Below are 17,512 nucleotides of genomic sequence, written 5' to 3'. Positions count from 1 at the left end.
GTAGGTACTCCCACATGGGATAGACATGTGTGACTGTTGGCATAGCTTGAACTGTTCTTTTTTCTGCTGGATACAGAAGCCAGACTTGGGTGTACACAACCAGGTGAAGAGTGTTGATGTACAAGTTCACGTGGCCATATACCAGTCCTATGAGATCTGGGCCCCTCCTCTGACTCCTGCTGTGTGTTTCTGGAAGTGTGAGCTCTCTGCAACTTTCCTTTTCTCAGGTACCAGCTGAACCTCTTTGCGAGGATGTGCCTGGACCGCCAGTACCTTGCCATCAACGAGATCTCGGGCCAGCTGGACGTGGATCTCATTCTCCGCTGCATGTCCGACGAGAACCTGCCCTACGACCTGCGGGCGTCCTTCTGCCGTCTCATGCTCCACATGCACGTGGACCGAGACCCCCAGGAGCAGGTCACCCCTGTGAAATACGCCCGCCTCTGGTCTGAGATCCCCTCCGAGATCGCCATTGATGAGTGAGCCTGGCTCCTTTGCCCTGTTAAGACTTCATATTGCTTTAAAATGTCTTAGCTGAAGTGTTCTGTGTAGCAGAAGACAAAGGCCTTATGGTCAGGTTAAGTCTAGTTCAATCAGAGAAGAAAGACTGTCTTTTTTTTTTTTTTTTAATGAAAATGTAATTAAGGATAGCAAGCATTATTTCTTCCCTCAAGAAGGTAAAAGATGGTATGATTGCCCTTTTATACCTTGTTTGTCTGTTTTATTCAGCAGATACTTAAAGTGTCTCCTGCCTGCCAGGCTTAAAGAATCTATCTGGGAATAAACAAGAAAAGCATGTTGGACTTAGTGGTTTGCTGGTTAAGACTCTGCACTTCCAACTGTGGGGGTGTGAGTTTAATTCCTGGTCGGGCAACTAGGCTCCCACATGCTGTGTGACGTGGCCAGAAAAGAAAAAAAAAAAAAGAAAACTATGTTTACACTAGTGGGGAAAGACAGACAATAACTAAGATAAAGGACTAAAATATATACGTTAGTGGTGGTTGCTGAGCAGGGAAAGTAAATAGGGACAAGATGGTGGGAAGTGTTGGGGTGGGTGGTTCTGGCTTTAGGGGCTAAGCAAACAGGGAAAGCCTCACTGGGAGGAACTTGACCTTTGATTGCCTTTTCTTTCTCCTTTCCTTTCAGCTACGATAGTAGTGGAGCCTCCAAAGATGAAATTAAGGAAAGGTTCGCTCAGACCATGGAATTTGTGGAGGAATATTTAAGAGATGTGGTGTGTCAGAGGTTCCCTTTCTCTGATAAGGAGAAAAATAAACTTACGTTTGAGGTAACTCATGGTGAAGTGATCTGTATGTTTTGTAAGAAACATACATGTGGTGAATTAAATCGTGTAAAATGATAGAACATTATGTATGCTCTGTACATTGTATTAAAAGTGACAGGAAAGAAACCAGACTGTGCTTAGGATCTGTCGTAGATTAATCGTTTGAGGGACACAAATCCTTATTACCTTTGAGTTGAATATTTTTCTTTGTAACCACTTTGCCTTTTTAGGAGTTAGATTTCCAAGCATTGCAATGTTATCTGTGTCCTTGTTGGGTGTACCTTGGCTTGCCCTCTATTATCTTTGGGAAGCTACACAGACCTAGTGATGAGGTTGGTTTTTTATTCACCAGTCATCAGAACAGATCAGCAGCTTTGCAGGTTTCCATTTCTTATTTTTTTTTCCTTATGAAACTAAATTAAATTTGATCAGAAACTGCAAGTAAATTAAATGACTTCTCTTATGGTAAAGAAGGTCGGAATCATAAAATAGTCCACCTGAAAAGGAACTGAAGGATACTGTTTAATTAATCCATCTCCCTCCTCTCTCTCTTAAATACAATAGGTTGTCAACCTAGCTAGGTTGACAACCTAGTCCACCTGAAAAGGAACTGAAGGATACTGTTTAATTAATCCATCTCCCTCCTCTCTCTCTTAAATACAATAGGTTGTCAACCTAGCTAGGAATCTCATATACTTTGGTTTCTACAACTTCTCTGACCTTCTCCGATTAACCAAAATCCTCCTGGCCATATTGGACTGTGTGCACGTGACCACAATCTTCCCCATCAGCAAGATGGCGAAGGGAGAGGAGAATAAAGGTGAGAACAGTGTGGAGAAGCTGAGGAGGGGGGCTCTGATGGTGCCCACACGTGGGGACGCACTTGCCCCTCCTCCTGTCTCTGCCATGCTTACCACGTGATGTCGCATTACCACGTGATGTCACATCCTTTCTTCGTCCTTTTCTTCTTGACTTTACGAACATTTTCAGATATAAATAAAAGTGGAAAGAAGAGTAGAGTGGACACCTATGGACCCATGACTCAGAGTCAATGATTATTAACACTTTGCTGTAGTTTTTACATTTGTAAATGAAGTTGCATATTCCACTGCACCATTTGAAAGTTGCCTCACAGCTGGAATGCTTATGTGCTTTCAGTGTTCTTGATGTGCTGTGATGATCTGTGCTTATGTTAGTATGTGAGTAAATGAAATCCAGACTGTGTCTGGGTAGCCTGTTTCCAATTTGTGAGTAGGAAAATCTGCCTTGATGTGTTTGTTTTTCTCCTCTGTTTTAGTGTCGTAATGGACACATACTAGGTACTCACATGTGGATTATTGTTCAGCTAGTCTCTCCAGCTGGAATAGAAAAAGTACGTCTACTTGCATCCCACTGCCTGTTAGGGCCTGTGCTCAGTCATTCGCCACGTGATCCTATCAGTTGAGCTGGGTTTTCTCCTTCTATAGTGGAATAAACTGACCCTCATGGGTGGCACAGTGCCCTCAAGATCAGGTGGCTGTTGGTGCAGCACAGGATGTACGTCTTGTTAACTCCTGTGTTTCTAGTTCTGTGCACAGCAGCAGGCATGCAGTGGGTGGCCATACAATTGGGCGGGTGATTTAACACATAAAATTGCTCCTTAGGGCAGTTTCAAAGCCCACACTCTTTCACCTACTTCCTTAAACCCTGAATTTTTTTTTTTTTTGCCACTTTATTTTTTTATTGAAAGATAATTGCTTTACAGAATTTTGTGATTTTGCGTCAAACATCAATAAGAATCAGCCATAGGTACACCCATGTCCCCTCCCTCCCGAACATCCCTCCCATCTCCCTCCCCATCCCACCCTTCTAGATTGTCGCAGAGCCCCTGTTTGAGTTCCCTGAGTCATACTTCCAATTCCTATTGGCTATCTATTTTACATATGGTAATGTAAGTTTCCAGGAAAAGGCAATGGCACCCCACTCCAATACTCTTGCCTGGAAAATCCCATGGATGGAGGAGCCTGGTGGGCTGCAGTCCATGGAGTCTCTAAGAGTCGGACATGACTGAGCGACTTCACTTTCACTTTCACTTTCATGCATGGGAGAAGGAAATGGCAACCCACTCCAAAATTCTTGTCTGGAGAATCCCAGGGATGGAGGAGCCTGGTGGGCTGCCATCTATGGGGTAGCACAGAGTTGGACACGACTGAAGCGACTTAGCAGCAATACAAGTTTCCATGTTACTCTCTCCATACATCTCACCCTCTCCTCCCCCTCCCTGTGTCCACAAGTCTGTTCTCTATGTCTGTTTCTCCATTGCTATGCTGAGTCACTTCAGTCGTGTCCGACTCTGTGCGACCCCATAGACGGCAGCCCACCAGGCTCCCCCATCCCTGGGATTCTCCAGGCAAAAACACTGGAGTGGGTTGCCATTTCCTTCTCCAATACATGAAAGTGAAAAGTGAAGGTGAAGTCACTCAGTCGTGTCCGACCCTCAGCGACCCCATGGATTGCAGCCTTCCAGGCTCCTCCGTCCATGGGATTTTCCAGGTAAGAGTACTGGAGTGGGGTGCCATTGCCTTCTCTGGTTTCTCCATTGCTGCCCTACAAATAAATTCATCAGTACCGTCGTTCTAGATTCCATACCTATGTGTCAGTATATGATATTTATATTTCTCCTTTTGAGTTACTTCACTCTGTATAATAGGCTCTAGGTTTGTCCACCTCTTTAAAACTGACTCAAAAGCATTCATGTTTATGGCTGAGTAATATTCCATAGTGTATATGTACCACAGCTTCTTTATCCATTCATCTGTCAATGGACATCTAGGTTGCTTCCATGTCCTAGCTATTGTAAATAGTGCTACAGTGAACATTGGGGTACATGTGTCTTTTTCAATTTTGGTTTCCTCAGGGTATATGCCTAGGAGTGGGGTTGCTGGGTCATATGGTGCTTTTATTCCTAGTTTTTTAAGAAATCTCCATACTGTCTTCCATGGTAAGCCCTGCAGTTTTGATAGGTATTAACCCATCAGGTTCCCAGGGTCATAGAATGTATTGGGACAGAGACGTGTGAAATGACTTGTCCTGAAGAGCCTCTGTCCCTGGCCAGGTGTGCCCCAGAGTGTGCTCCAGGGGTCTGTCGTGACCAGGGTCTGTCCTGGCCCTTCCTAGGCAGTAACGTGATGCGGTCCATCCATGGGGTCGGAGAGCTGATGACCCAGGTGGTGCTCCGGGGAGGAGGCTTCCTGCCCATGACACCCACGGCCACCGCCCCTGAGGGCAACGTGAAACAGGCCGAGCCGGAGAAGGAGGACATCATGGTGATGGACACCAAGCTGAAGATCATTGAAATACTCCAGGTAATCATGGGCCAGAAGTAGGGGCAGGAGTGTGCTTCACAGGGGAGCATCTGTGTGCAGTGGCCGTGCTTTGATGGAGCCCCAGGCTTTCGGGAAGAGAGTGGAGGTAGATCCTTAGCCTCGGGTGCCATTTCTGAACTGGCCCTCTTACTGCTTGTCATCTCCTGTCTGTCCCCCACACGCCCTGTCCTGCCAGCCATGCCAGACGGTCAGCAGTTACCCTCGCTTTCCCTCATCATTGGTCTCTGCTGTCAGCCATACTGTCCGTTTGCTCAGAATTCACTCACACTCTGTCCGTAGCTGAGATTCCTGCTTTTTGTTCATAACTCAGTTCAAAGTTCCATAAAGTTTGTAACTCCTCCCTCAAGCCTTCCCTTTCTCCCTTCTTCATCCATTGCTATATTCAACGAATACTTCTTGATACTGATTCCATGCCAAGTACTTTTAAGCACTGAAAAGCCAGCAATGAATAGAGTCATTCCCGCTTACATTTTGAGAGGGGGCATAAGCGCATAAGGGCTTCCCAGGTTGCACCAGTGGTAAAGAATCCTTGCCTGCCAAAGCAGGAAACAAGAGAGATGGGGATTCGATCCTGGGTCGGGAAGGTCCCCTGGAGGAGGGCATGGCAGCTCACTCCAGTAGTCTTGCCTGGAGAATCCCATGGACAGAGACACCTGGTGGGTTATAGTCCAAACAGTCACAAAGACTCAGACATGACTGAAGCAACTTAGCACACAAAAACACATAGGCATATAACAGTGTATGTACCAAGGATGTTAAAGTGTAAAAGAGAGCCAAGACTGTTTGGAGGCCCTTGTGGGTACATGTTTTGATGAAATTGTCAGAGAAGGTCTTCCCATTCAGAGAGCAGTGAGGGAACTCATATTTAGGGAAAGAGTCTCTGAGACCCCGAGAGGGAATAATAAATGCAGAGACCCGAGGTGGAAGCACAGTTGGCAAGTCTGGAAACAGGTCAAGGTCAAGAAGAAATGGGAGAAGATGAAGTGGGAAGTCAGGGCATAAAATTGTCCTGAGTGGATTTGCTGTAAAGATGCACAGAGAAAAGTCGGTGGTGGGGGCTGCAAGGTGGTTGTTGGTCATATTTAAGTTAAGGGATATCAGCAAGATTGTATGCTGAATGGAAGTGATCATGTTGAGAGGGGGGACTTACTGAAAAAGAGGAGAGAGGATAATTGTAGAAGCAAAGTCCTGGCCTAGGGAAGAGGGGATGGAAGCCCTCTGCTTCCTATGCGAACCTTCCAGCCTTCCAACAAATTATGTTTTCCTCTTTCTGCTCCCTGGGAGTTTTTAATTCATTAACAAAATTAGCTGCTCCTTAATGAAAAGAATGCTGTAGTCACCTTTCTCTTTTATCCCACACTGCCTGATCTCAACCCCAGAAAGGATGGAGGAGATGAGGAGTTGAGATGGAGGGGAGAAATACGCATATTTACAGATGGAAGGATTTTTTAAAATTCTAAAATCACAGTTAACTGATGGTTTGAAAGCAACAGTGGAACTCCTCAAAATAATTACTGAAGCCAATAAAGAACGATTTAAGTACAGGAAACTCATTGAATTTATGTCTGAGCAAAAGTAGGGAAAGATTTCAAAGATTTCAGGCCGTGGCGTACAGGCCCCAAGTATGTGGATGTCATGTGTGTTTATCAGAATTGATGTGATATGAAAATTGGTTACATTTTGAGGTCTACTCACTGTAGTGATTACTGTAATAATCTGAGAACATTTAATTGATGGATTCTTTCAGCAAATACTTACTGATCTACAACATGCAGGCACTTTGCCTGGCTAGATGAGGGGCTGTATGAGGAAAGCACAGACAGTTTGGACAGGGCCTCTGTCTCCAGGGTGTTTAAAGTCTAATAGGAAAAGGAGGTATGATGAAGCTGTGTGTACATGGAAATAAAGCCATGAGAAAAACATTCTGATATACTGGTGGGTCTGGTGATCCCATTTAGTAAGGACCAAAGGAGATTTTAAAGAGGAGGTAAGATTTTATCCGAGCCTTTAGCCATGGACAGGTGTTGTGTAGAAACAAGGGGCTGTTTTCAGACGGGTGGAGTAGGTTGAGTCAGTAAGCCCTTCTCCTTGGGCAGGGGCGTGGCGTATGCTGAAAGGAAGTTATCAGAAATGAGGTTGGAAAGGCAGACTCCAGAAAATTTGGGGTGCCTGAAGTGTTAGGACTTGATTCTAGGGGAGCCTTTGACTGTTCTCAAGCGGGGAGCTAACCTAAGAAGAAACACCTTTGGGAGGTAGACCTGGTAATTTGGTAGTGTAATGACGGAGGTGGGAGGGAACAGCTGTGAGCAGGGTGAAATGCAGCAGGGGAGAGGTCCTGAGGAGTGGCAGAGACAGAGCCAGCAGGGCTTCGTCATTGAGATGTGTGTGTGCGCGCGCAGAAGGTCCCGAGACTGACTGGGGGCAAGAGAAGCCAGGCAGAATGGACAGTTCGTTTGGTACAGTCCTGAGTTTGAGACACCGGGAGGACCCTGAAGGGGATGCCCAGTAGTCAGTCAGGAAGTGTAGACCAAGAGTTTAAAAGATAGGGACTTCCCTCATGGTCCAATGGTTAATACCCCGTGCTTTCACTGCTGAGGGCCTGGGTTCAATCCTTGGTCAGGGAACTAGAATCCCACAAACTTTATGGTGCAGCGGGGAACAAAAACTTGGAAGATAAACCAAGAACCTGTTGCAGCCTCGAAGAGGTGACCACAGTCCTGGGATTGGGTAAACTCGCCAGGAGGGTGGGGCAGAGATGAGAGAGAAGAGACGGTCGGTCGGTAAGGTCCTTTTACAGTTTCGAGTCGTTGACTGATCTTTGTTTTTTGGCTCCAGCCACAATCATGGAAAAAGCATCCTTGTGTTGGAGCGGATGGGGAGGGAGCACAGGGAGTGAAAGAAGAGGGAGCCCAAGAGTTTGTATCTACATCAAAGAAAACAGTCATTCATAGAGAATAAAGAGCCAAGCTAATTCTCAGTACGGAAAACGCATTTTTCTCTGTCAGTTCACTTAAAAGCAGCCAACTCCGCCCTTGTTAAGACTCAGCATCGGCATTCGATACTTGCTGAAATAAAGTAATGTTTTATAGAGGATGGAGTGGGAAGTGAGTGATTTATTGTTCTGATTATTAAATTAATTGCCGGGATGCTGAAGTTTTTACTAGAAGCTTAAGGTGCTGTGGGCAGAATTGATATATCCCATGCAAGTCTTTGAAGACTGTTGAAATCTTAAGCCAAATATTTGGCTCACTTAGTGTTTAAGGTAATTGGTGCAGCAGATACCAGGCCCAGCCAGAGTGCAGCGGTTTGGCGGGGTGTTCCAGGTGGTATGCTAATGTAACCAATCTGTTTCCATTTCCACTTGAATCTCTAGTTTATTTTGAATGTGAGGTTGGATTATAGGATCTCCTGCCTCCTGTGTATATTTAAGCGGGAGTTTGATGAAAGCAATTCCCAGACTTCAGAAACATCCTCCGGAAACAGCAGCCAAGAAGGACCAAGTAACGTGCCAGGTGAGCGATGCCAGGATGGGATTTCTGCCGTGAAATGGGACCCGGGTCTACTGAAAGCTGAAAGTCCAGAGAGTACGTTCTAGAACAAGGATAAAATGTGAATATATTTGAAGGTGACTATATTTTAGAAAACATCCTGGGAGTTACCCATTTGGGGCAAACAAATAATTGCAAGAGCCCAGATTCCTTCTGGAGTAGATCTTATTTCTTCCATCTTTGAGTGTCTTAGTCGTAAGACAGCTGAGGGTTCTAATGTTATGGTTGTGTGAAAGACTGGGAAAAAAAAACACCCAAAACAAAATTCTCCGAGAAAATTGACTGTCCGCTAGCAACTTTTACTCTGGGTAGAAGTTTTTCCCTGCCCAGGATATAGTGGTGATGGATAAGAGAAAGATAGTAGTAGAAATAAGCCCACCTAGCAAGGTCTGAGGCTCCTTGGAAGGAGGTAGTGCCTCTCACAAGGGGTCATGCACTGAGTAGAAACCTGGAGCCAGTGGACAGTGTGATCCAGGTTGACCTGGCTTCAGAGCTTTTCAGTAAAAGAAGCTGGAAAACTTGAGGTTAATCCATGAGCAGAGGCAAGGGTGTTTGGGAGGGAAGTTCACAGGCAGCACGTTTTCATTCCTTCCTGCATCTGAAGTTCTCTTCTCTCTAACTCTTCAGGTGCTCTTGACTTTGAACACATTGAAGAACAAGCTGAGGGCATCTTCGGAGGAAGGAAAGTATATTTTCAGTTGCTGTTCTGTAGGTGGTTCTGAGATGGAGGAGGCTCCTCTCTATTAGCTCTCAAAGACTTCTCCTTGGACTCAGAAAGGTTTAGTCCTTGGGTTTAGGTTGTTTGCCTGCTCACTTTATAACTTCTAGAACTCAGGTCAGAGTGATCTTAGTTGGCTTCGTATATGTGTTTCCTGCCTACAGCAGAAAGAATTGAAGAAGGTTTCCCAAAGTATACACATTACAAGACTTTTTTAAACAGTGAGGAAATAATGTTGAAAGAAAGAGGGGGCTCAAAACAGAGTGCAGAAAGCATGCTCATGGGTGCTACTGGGCTGCAGGCACCCCCAAGCTCTTTAGAAGCCAAGCAGCAGCAAGAATAAAAACAGGCTTGCAGTTCTTTCATTGTCTGTAGCCTGAAATTACTGTGTGAACCCTTTCCTAAAAGATGAGATTGCTCACTGTTGACTGCAAACATCATTATGAGACTCAAATCCCTATACGACTCAAACACCTGCAAACTTGGTATAAACACCCTGTATGTATAACTCTTGGTATATGCACATTTGCTTCAGTTAAGTATTGCTTTTGACAATCAAAACTTAATGGATTAAGGACTTCCCTGGTGGTCCAGTGGTTAAGAATCCATCTGTCAGTGCAGGGGATGCAGGTTCAATACCTGTTCGGAGAAGATTCCACATCTCATGGGGCATCTAAGCCCATGTGCTGCAGCTACTGAAGTCCACTCTCTGGAGCGTGAGAGTCACAGCTACTGAGCCCATGCTCGCACATGGTAACAAAGACCCAGGACAGCTAAAGAAAAATGGATTAAAACCGTCATTTTATTGCCTCTCACAACCCTGTGGTTGACTGGGGCTCAGCTAGATGGTTCTTCTGCTGATCACTGTTGGGTCTGTCATGCAACCACAGTAGCTAGTGATTGGGGTTGGCACATCCATGTTGCTTTCTTTGCATTTCTGGCTCCTTGGAGGCGATGCCTTTAAGGCTGGGACTTCTCTGTCTTTGCACGTGGATATTTTGGGCTTCTGCATAGCTTGGTAACTGGCTCTATGTGCGAAGGCCCCAAGAGGCTAGACCAACAATGCACAAGCACTAAGCAAGCATCTGCTTGCATCATGTTGCTAATGTCCTATTGGTCCAAGCAGATCACCTGGCTAAGCCCAGTGTCAGTGTGGGAGGAACCTACATAAGGGTGTTTAGACCAGAGAGGGTGAACTGATGTTCACTGTCTTAGTGCTGAATGTCATTGTGAAATTTGAGTCAGCAGCATTATTTACTCTATGGAAAAGATTGCTGTTCCGAAACTCAGGGAGTTTTGAGTTCAGCCTGGTGCCACTTCAATCTGCTGGGCGGTATCTTGGCTCTCTACTGCTTTTCTGGTGTTGAAGGGCTATGAAAGCTTCTTTACACCTTTCTGGAGCGCATAGTGCAAACAGAGGATTTATGTACTAAGTCCTATCTAGGCCTCCCTTGCTGGTCTGCAGCTATGAAGGTCTCAGCATTTGACCTTCATTTGATTGTAAACACAATACAGGCCCAGACCCTCAGTGACAGTGCTCAGGTTCACGGTGGCCTGCCCTTAGCACCAGGACTTGCTTATTAAATTTTTGGTTGTGTAAGTAGCACACAATCAACGTAGCGTAGATATTGGGAGAAGCCTTGGTAATATACTGATTAACCCCAGCTAGGAAGCTAGAAAAGCACTGAGTGGGGATGACTCAAGGCAACACTTCTCAAAGTGGGGCCTGTGGGACCAAACTACTTGCTGCCAGCTTGAGACAAGATAAGTGAATCTTTGGGCACCTTCATGGCAACTGGGGGGCTTCTCAGATGGTGCAGGTGGGCTTCTGTCATAGCTCAGTCGGTAAAGGATCTGCCTGCAGTGCAGGAGACCTGGGTTCGATTCCTGTGTTGGGAAGATCTCCTGGAGAAGGAACGAGCAACCCACTCCAGCATTCTTGCCTGGAGAATCCGATGGACAGAGGAGCCTGGCGGCCTGCAGTCCATGGGGTCGCAAGAGTCAAATACGACTTAGCGATTAAACCACCACCATACCTGAATGGTCTAGTGATTTCCCCTTTTTCCAGGTGGTGCAGTGGTAAAGAATTTGCCTGTCAATGCAGGAGATGCACAAGGCAGGTTCGATCCCTGGGGGTGGTGAAGACCCCCTGGAGAAGGGAACGGCCACCCACTCCAGTATTCTTGCTTGGAGAATCCCATGGACAGAGAAGCCTGGCAGGTTACAGTCCATGGGGTCGCAAAGAGTTGGACACGACTGAGCGCACACATTTGTTGGACCCTGTGACCCCATCCAAGTGCACGATTGGGGATATGGTACAGGCTAGACCTTGAAAACCTGTCCCTCCACCACAGATGGTTTCTTGGCACTAGCATCTTAAATAAAAAACAAACTAGTAACTCTGGAGAAACACAACTGTGCACGGCTCTGAAACCATGGGGGTGCCCAGCAGCAGAACATCTGGTGGGAGAGTTTGCAAAGCCAGGCCTGTCACTGTGGGAAGGCGGGGACTTTGGTTAAACATTTGGCAGCTGTGACACCATAACTGTCCCCTCCCCTCGGAATACAGTTGAAGATGAAACAAGATGGTATTGTTAAAGGAGTTATTTAATAGCCAGGTCTGCTGAGATCGGCCATAGAGTGGGGGATCTCGCCAAGTGAGGTGTGTCTGGGCCCACGGCTGCGGGTGGGGGCGTCTGTGGCTCACGTTACCTCTCCCCTCAGTGAGGAGAACACCCCGCTGGACCTGGATGACCACGGCGGCAGAACATTCCTCCGAGTCCTGCTCCACCTGACGATGCACGACTACCCACCCCTGGTGTCGGGGGCCCTGCAGCTTCTCTTTCGGCACTTCAGTCAGAGACAGGAGGTCCTCCAGGCCTTCAAACAGGTAGCTTGGGTGGCCGTGTGTGCACACACGTGTGTGTGTGTGGGTTATTGGTGGTGGGGTCGTCATCTGTCTGAGAGGGTATTGAGTGCCCCTGGTCGATTGCATTCGTTCAGGTTCAGCTGCTCGTTACCAGCCAAGATGTCGATAACTACAAGCAGATCAAACAAGACCTGGACCAGTTGAGATCCATCGTGGAGAAGTCAGAGCTCTGGGTGTACAAAGGGCAGGGCCCCGACGAGGCCATGGATGGCGCATCTGGGGAAAACGAACATAAGAAGACAGAGGTGGGTGACACGCAAGTTAGGTTGCCGGAGGAGATGCGTGGGCTCCTGGAACAAGTGAACGTCCTCCTCTGGTTTTAGGTAAAAATGTAGATGCTAGGATGGGCTGGGATCTCAAGAGGTCTGCGTGTTACCAGGGTGATAGCCATTCTCCCAGGAAGTATAGCACCAGGTGCCCCTTGCAGACTCTCCTGGGCACCAGGTGCCCCTTGAAGAATGGACCTGTTCTCCAGCTATGCCTGGCCCAGCATCCTTTCCCAATCAGCGAAATAACATCCGTCACGGGGAGCTGAGTGTGAGCAAGGGATTGACTCGGGCATAAACCTAGCAGGACAGCTGGCTAGTGCTAGTTCTCAGCCACTCAGTTGTGTACTCTTTGTGACCTTGTGGACTGCTGCCCACCAGGCTTCTCTATCCATGGGATTCTCCAGGCAAGAATACTGGAGTTGGTTGCCATGCCCTCCTCCAAGAGATCTTCCGCACCCAGGGATCAAACCCACATTTCTTGTGTTTCCTGAATTGGTAGGATTCTTTACCACTAGCGCCACCTGGGAAGCCCCATGATGGCTGGAAAACACTGAAAAAATTCCTATTCCTTCCAAGATTGTGATCTAACCCTAACAAATGGACAGGAACCCAAGAGTTGTGCAAACCCCAGTCACGTTCGTTTTGGTTCCTAGGAGGGGAATAACAAGTCACAGCAGCATGAGAGCACCAGCAGCTACAACTACAGGGTGGTCAAAGAGGTATGTGCCCTCCCCTGAGCCTTTCCCGTGGTGCGAAGTTTAACAGAGGGAAAGAGGACCTCTGAGGCCAAGTGCATAGGTCTCAGTGTCAGGCCTCAGTCCGCATCGTGTGTGTCTGCTCTGTTTCCTCACCTTGTATGGGGGCTGCCAGCACCTATACTTCTGAAGGCTTACAATTGAAGGAAGAGTGAAGTGGTAAAATTATCAATGATTTATCTTGATTGCTGACATGTAGTATCACCAATGAGAACCGTAGTTTTTTAGAAATCTTTGCATAGGATGCTTCGAAGTTGAGAGGTTGGAAGTTTGGTGTTTTTTTACCCCAGAACAAATTCTTCCCAAGTTTTTGGCAGTGGTGCTGAGTCATACCTTTTTTGTCGTTGGTTAGTGGCTAAGTCATGTCCAGCTCTTTTGCAATCCCATGGTCTGTAGCCCACCAGGTTCCTCTGTCCATGGGATTTTCCAGGCAAGAACACTGGAGTGGGTTGCCATTTCCTTCTCCAGGGGATCTTCCCGGACCAGGGACTGAACCTGCGTCTCCTACATCGGCAGGCAGATTCTTTACCACTGAACCAACAGGGAAGCCCCCATACCATTTTAGGATACCTGAAACATCCCACTTGCTAATGGAGCTGTAATCCAGTCGTTAATCTGGAAGACTTGTTCTTAGCCATATGTGGATTTGGTTCAATACAATCAGTAAGGACCCTACAAGTTAGAGAACTTTCCCTCTTATTACATTCTTAATGGATCGTGGTCCCTTTTACCTTCCTGCCAACACCATCCCCAGGCAATCTTTCTTCCAACTATGCTTCCTACTTTTCTGAGATTGATTTTTGTTTCTTACAACTTTTTTTTCAAACTTTGAGGTATAAGTGACAAAATTATAATATACTTGACAATGTGATAATTTGATATATACATAGTGAAATCATTACCACAATCAAGTCAATTAACACATCCATCACTCACAGAAGTAACTTTTGGAGGATGGTAGGGGGAGGTAAGAATGCTTGAGATCTCTTCTCTTTGCAAATTCCATGTACACAGTGAGATATCAGGAACTATTGTGGCCAGGCTGTAGGTTAGATCCTCAGAACAGAGATGTGGATTGAGGAGAAACTTTGATCTTTCTTCCTGCCAGATTTTGATCCGACTCAGCAAACTCTGTGTTCAAGAGAGCGCATCCGTGCGGAAGAGCAGGAAGCAGCAACAGCGCTTGCTCCGGAACATGGGCGCCCACGCCGTGGTGCTGGAGCTGCTGCAGATCCCCTACGAGAAGGTGGGCATCGCCCCCTCCCTGCAGCCTGACCCCACGGCTGCTGCTCCAAGGGGGCGGGTTCCTGGGTTTCCCTATACCCTTCACACTTGGGAACGGTTGGTGAAGAAATGAAGCTGATGTGTGATGACTGTCAACTGTGAAGCAGTCTTAGGTAATTGACATGAAACAAACAGAGCATGGTAGCAATACAGTGAAACCCCCCATAAGCTCCCTCTGCTTCTAGAACTCTATAAAGAAGGAGGAGTCTGTCTGTTCTCTCCTCACTCCCCTGCCAGGCCGGAGGGGGGCAGCTTGGTCTGAGTACAAAGGTCCGGTGGACAGAGCTGTCCCTGCATGTGGACTCTGTACTGTATACTTGTTTTCTTTTTTTTTTTAAAGAGTTGTAAAAGCTGTTTGTTGTTTTGAATCCAGTGTGTTTTAGAAGAGCTTGTGACATGGCCATCAATAACTCCCCCAGGTCACATGCATGATTATGAAATCAAATTAGCGTAAGTGATAAATTATGAACCCCCCCCACAATCACAGGGACTGCAGTTTTCTACTTTCAGAGCAGGGGTATGAACTGGTGAGTTCAGGAGAGCCAGAGAAAGCTGTCCTCCCACATCAGAGATACTGGATCACCAAAGCTTAATAAATACATGCTGTATAGTTTCGTCTGCCTTGTTAGTCAGCCTTGGAAGCACTGCAAGCTATAAATGCATGTGAAGACATAGGACTTGCCCACTCGAAGTCCTCGCTGTGTGCTGACAGCTGGTTAGGTTCGATCTGTTGGATTCTGCTCAGTCTAAGTCTTATTTTCTGTTGATAGAAACTAAGCTGCGTCTCTCATTTTTCGTGTTAGTATTTGGCATTGCTAGTGATGGGATGGGAGAAGGCAATGGCACCCCACTCCAGTACTCTTGCCTGGAGAATCCCATGGACTGAGGAGCCTGGTAGGCTGCTGTCCGTGGGGTGGCTAAGAGTCAGACATGACTGAGAGACCTCACTTTCACTTTTCACTTTCATGCATGGGAGAAGGAAATGGCCACCCACTCCGGTGTTCTTGCCTGGAGAATCCCAGGGACGGGGGAACCTGGTGGGCTGCCGTCTATGGGGTCGCACGGAGTCGGACACGACTGACGCGACTTAGCAGCAGCAGCAGCAGCAGTGATGGGATGGAGGGAAGCAGGAGAGCATCGACCTGACAGAGGCATCCATTCGGGGCTTCCTTGGTGGCCCAGTGGTTAGGGGGCCTCTGTTCTTTCACTCTAGGGAGCATCGGTTCAGTCTCTAGCTGGGAAATTAAGATCCTACATGCAGTGTAGTATGGCTAAAAAATAATAATAAATAAATACAAAGAATAACAGTGTCCAGTAGAACGAAATGAAAGCATTCATTCAAGCTTCTAAAACCCAGTGTGGCACTCATGGTGTTGCCACTTGATGGATGAGGGGACTGAGGCTGGGGAGGTTTAGAGTTGAGACTTAGGTGCTGGGCTGTTGAATTGCCCAGTGACTCCCAGAGGCTCCCTAGTGAAGTCACCTGAGGGAGGTTTCCTGCCCATTGCTTGCCAGGTGCCAGGCCCTATGCTGAGGCTTTTACATTATTCTCTCATTTAATCCTCAGAACATCCAGAGGAGGTAGGTGCCCCATTTTAGATGAGAGGACTGGAGCCAGAAAGGTTTAGAAACTTGTCTGGAAGGCCCAGCTGCACATGGCAGAGCCTGCTTAGCTCATCTGTGGGAGCCTGGGCCTTGGATGGCTCACCTTCCGCCTCACCTGCTCCTCACCTTTACTCGCTACCCTGCACCTTAGGAAGTTCCCTCCCGAGGCCGTATCCTTAGTCACAGGGCCCATGTGAGTCTGATGGGTCAGGCTTTTCACCAGCCACAAATAAAAGTACAAGTTTAATCCCTTCGATAGCTCAGGTGCTTCAGTAACCTGGAATTGATATAGATGGATGTGGGTGTCATCCAAACTTGGCGATATTTGGACTCGAACCAGGAAGTGGATATTCTCCCTCTATGTGGAGAATGTCAGGAGAAAGGTTGCTGGCCTTGGCTTTGCCTCCCAGTAACCTGTTTCCTTAATGAGAGACATTCATTCTCAGAGAAGTGTTGGAGGGATCTATAGGAACCAGATTCAGCTGGAATTGGTGACTCAAAGGCAGAACATTGTGTGTGTATATACTTTGTCTGGGTTTTGGATGGATACAGCCACCCCATTGTGTAAGAACAGCGGAGGGACTCTTACTAACAGGTAAGTTCGTGTTATGTCTTTGTGAGGTCCTTGCCCTGTAAAAATCTGCTTTGAATGGCACAAGCTTTTAGTTAGCTTGTCTGCCAGCAGATTCCTTTAGTAGGTGAAGAAAGGGAAGAATGCACAGTGGTTCAAGGCTGCTGTGGTGTGTCTGTGTCCCAGACCCTCTGATTTCTTAGAGCTTAGAAACTTTGCCCCTCTCTCTGTAAATGAGAGACAAATGTAATGCCTGCTCTGTTGTTCTGAGACTGGCTGTCAGCGTCCTCTTTCAATCTCCTGCTTTGTTCGGTTGTCACCCTGAGAGTCTGGGTTCCTTCCATCAGTGTTCCTGGCAGAAGTGTTCTACTTTCTCACAAGGCTGTGGTCTAGATCAGAGTGGGCAAACTGCAGACATGGATCACCTCCAGCCTACCGCCTGTTTTTATATAGTGCTGGAGACAAGAATGGTTGCTACGTTTTGTTTTGCTTTCAATTTTAGCTTTATTTATTTTTAATTGAAGGACAATTGCTTTACAGTATTGCGTTAATTTCTGCCAAACATCAACATGAATCATCCATAGGTACACACATGTACGTTTTTGAATAGTTAAATTTTTAGGGGTTATATAGGTTTGTGCATAATGTCCTCTGTTTTGCTTTTTGACCCATAAAGCCCTGAAGTATGTATCTGGACCTCTAAGAAAAAAGTTTGCTGACCCTTAGTCTAGACCAGTAATAGCAGCTAACATTTAATGAGTCGTTATGGTCTAAGCACTTAACATGAATTTTCTCATTTAATCTTCATAACCACAATAGGAAGTGTGTCCTTTATCAGCTCCTTGTTACAGATGAGGAAACCGAAAGGTTAAGTCCCTTGCCCAAGGTCACACAGCTCAGAAGTTGTTTGTTTGGCCTAAGGGCCATGCAGCCTGGTGTCAGGGCCTGCATTCCCAACTGTAGCACTCTGTCTCTAAAATGAGGGGGGATGTATGTGAGGTGACTGAGGAAGATGAAGTGGGGTTTACAAATATGAGGGGTGATTTCCATTTGAGGAAGCTTCTCATTTTGTTTTTACTCTTTTAAGTGATGGGTTGTTTAGAACTGGCTAAAGTAGCAAGTAGTACGCTTACTCCTTGGAAGGAAAGTTATGAGCAACCTAGACAGCATATTGAAAAGCAGA

General features: G+C 46.6%; 1 protein-coding gene across 13 annotated transcripts in view; it reads left to right on the top strand.

Moving 5' to 3' along the window:
• The window catches only part of ITPR1 (inositol 1,4,5-trisphosphate receptor type 1), a 348,286-nt gene that overhangs the window by 175,053 nt on the left and 155,721 nt on the right, over positions 1 to 17,512 (top strand). For all 13 annotated transcript variants that reach the window (XM_060402187.1, XM_027958140.3, XM_027958135.3 and 10 more), the window contains 10 exons: positions 228 to 479; positions 1,147 to 1,288; positions 1,952 to 2,105; positions 4,442 to 4,629; positions 8,024 to 8,162; positions 8,826 to 8,880; positions 11,641 to 11,806; positions 11,920 to 12,090; positions 12,768 to 12,833; positions 13,978 to 14,115. In XM_060402187.1, coding sequence (XP_060258170.1) covers positions 228 to 479; positions 1,147 to 1,288; positions 1,952 to 2,105; positions 4,442 to 4,629; positions 8,024 to 8,162; positions 8,826 to 8,880; positions 11,641 to 11,806; positions 11,920 to 12,090; positions 12,768 to 12,833; positions 13,978 to 14,115 — 1,471 coding nt within the window. The remainder of the gene's footprint in view (positions 1 to 227; positions 480 to 1,146; positions 1,289 to 1,951; positions 2,106 to 4,441; positions 4,630 to 8,023; positions 8,163 to 8,825; positions 8,881 to 11,640; positions 11,807 to 11,919; positions 12,091 to 12,767; positions 12,834 to 13,977; positions 14,116 to 17,512) is intronic.

This window comes from Ovis aries, chromosome 19 (genome assembly GCF_016772045.2).
Source record: "Ovis aries strain OAR_USU_Benz2616 breed Rambouillet chromosome 19, ARS-UI_Ramb_v3.0, whole genome shotgun sequence".
NCBI lineage: Eukaryota > Metazoa > Chordata > Mammalia > Artiodactyla > Bovidae > Ovis > Ovis aries.
This window is presented reverse-complemented; position numbering and strand designations above follow the sequence as displayed.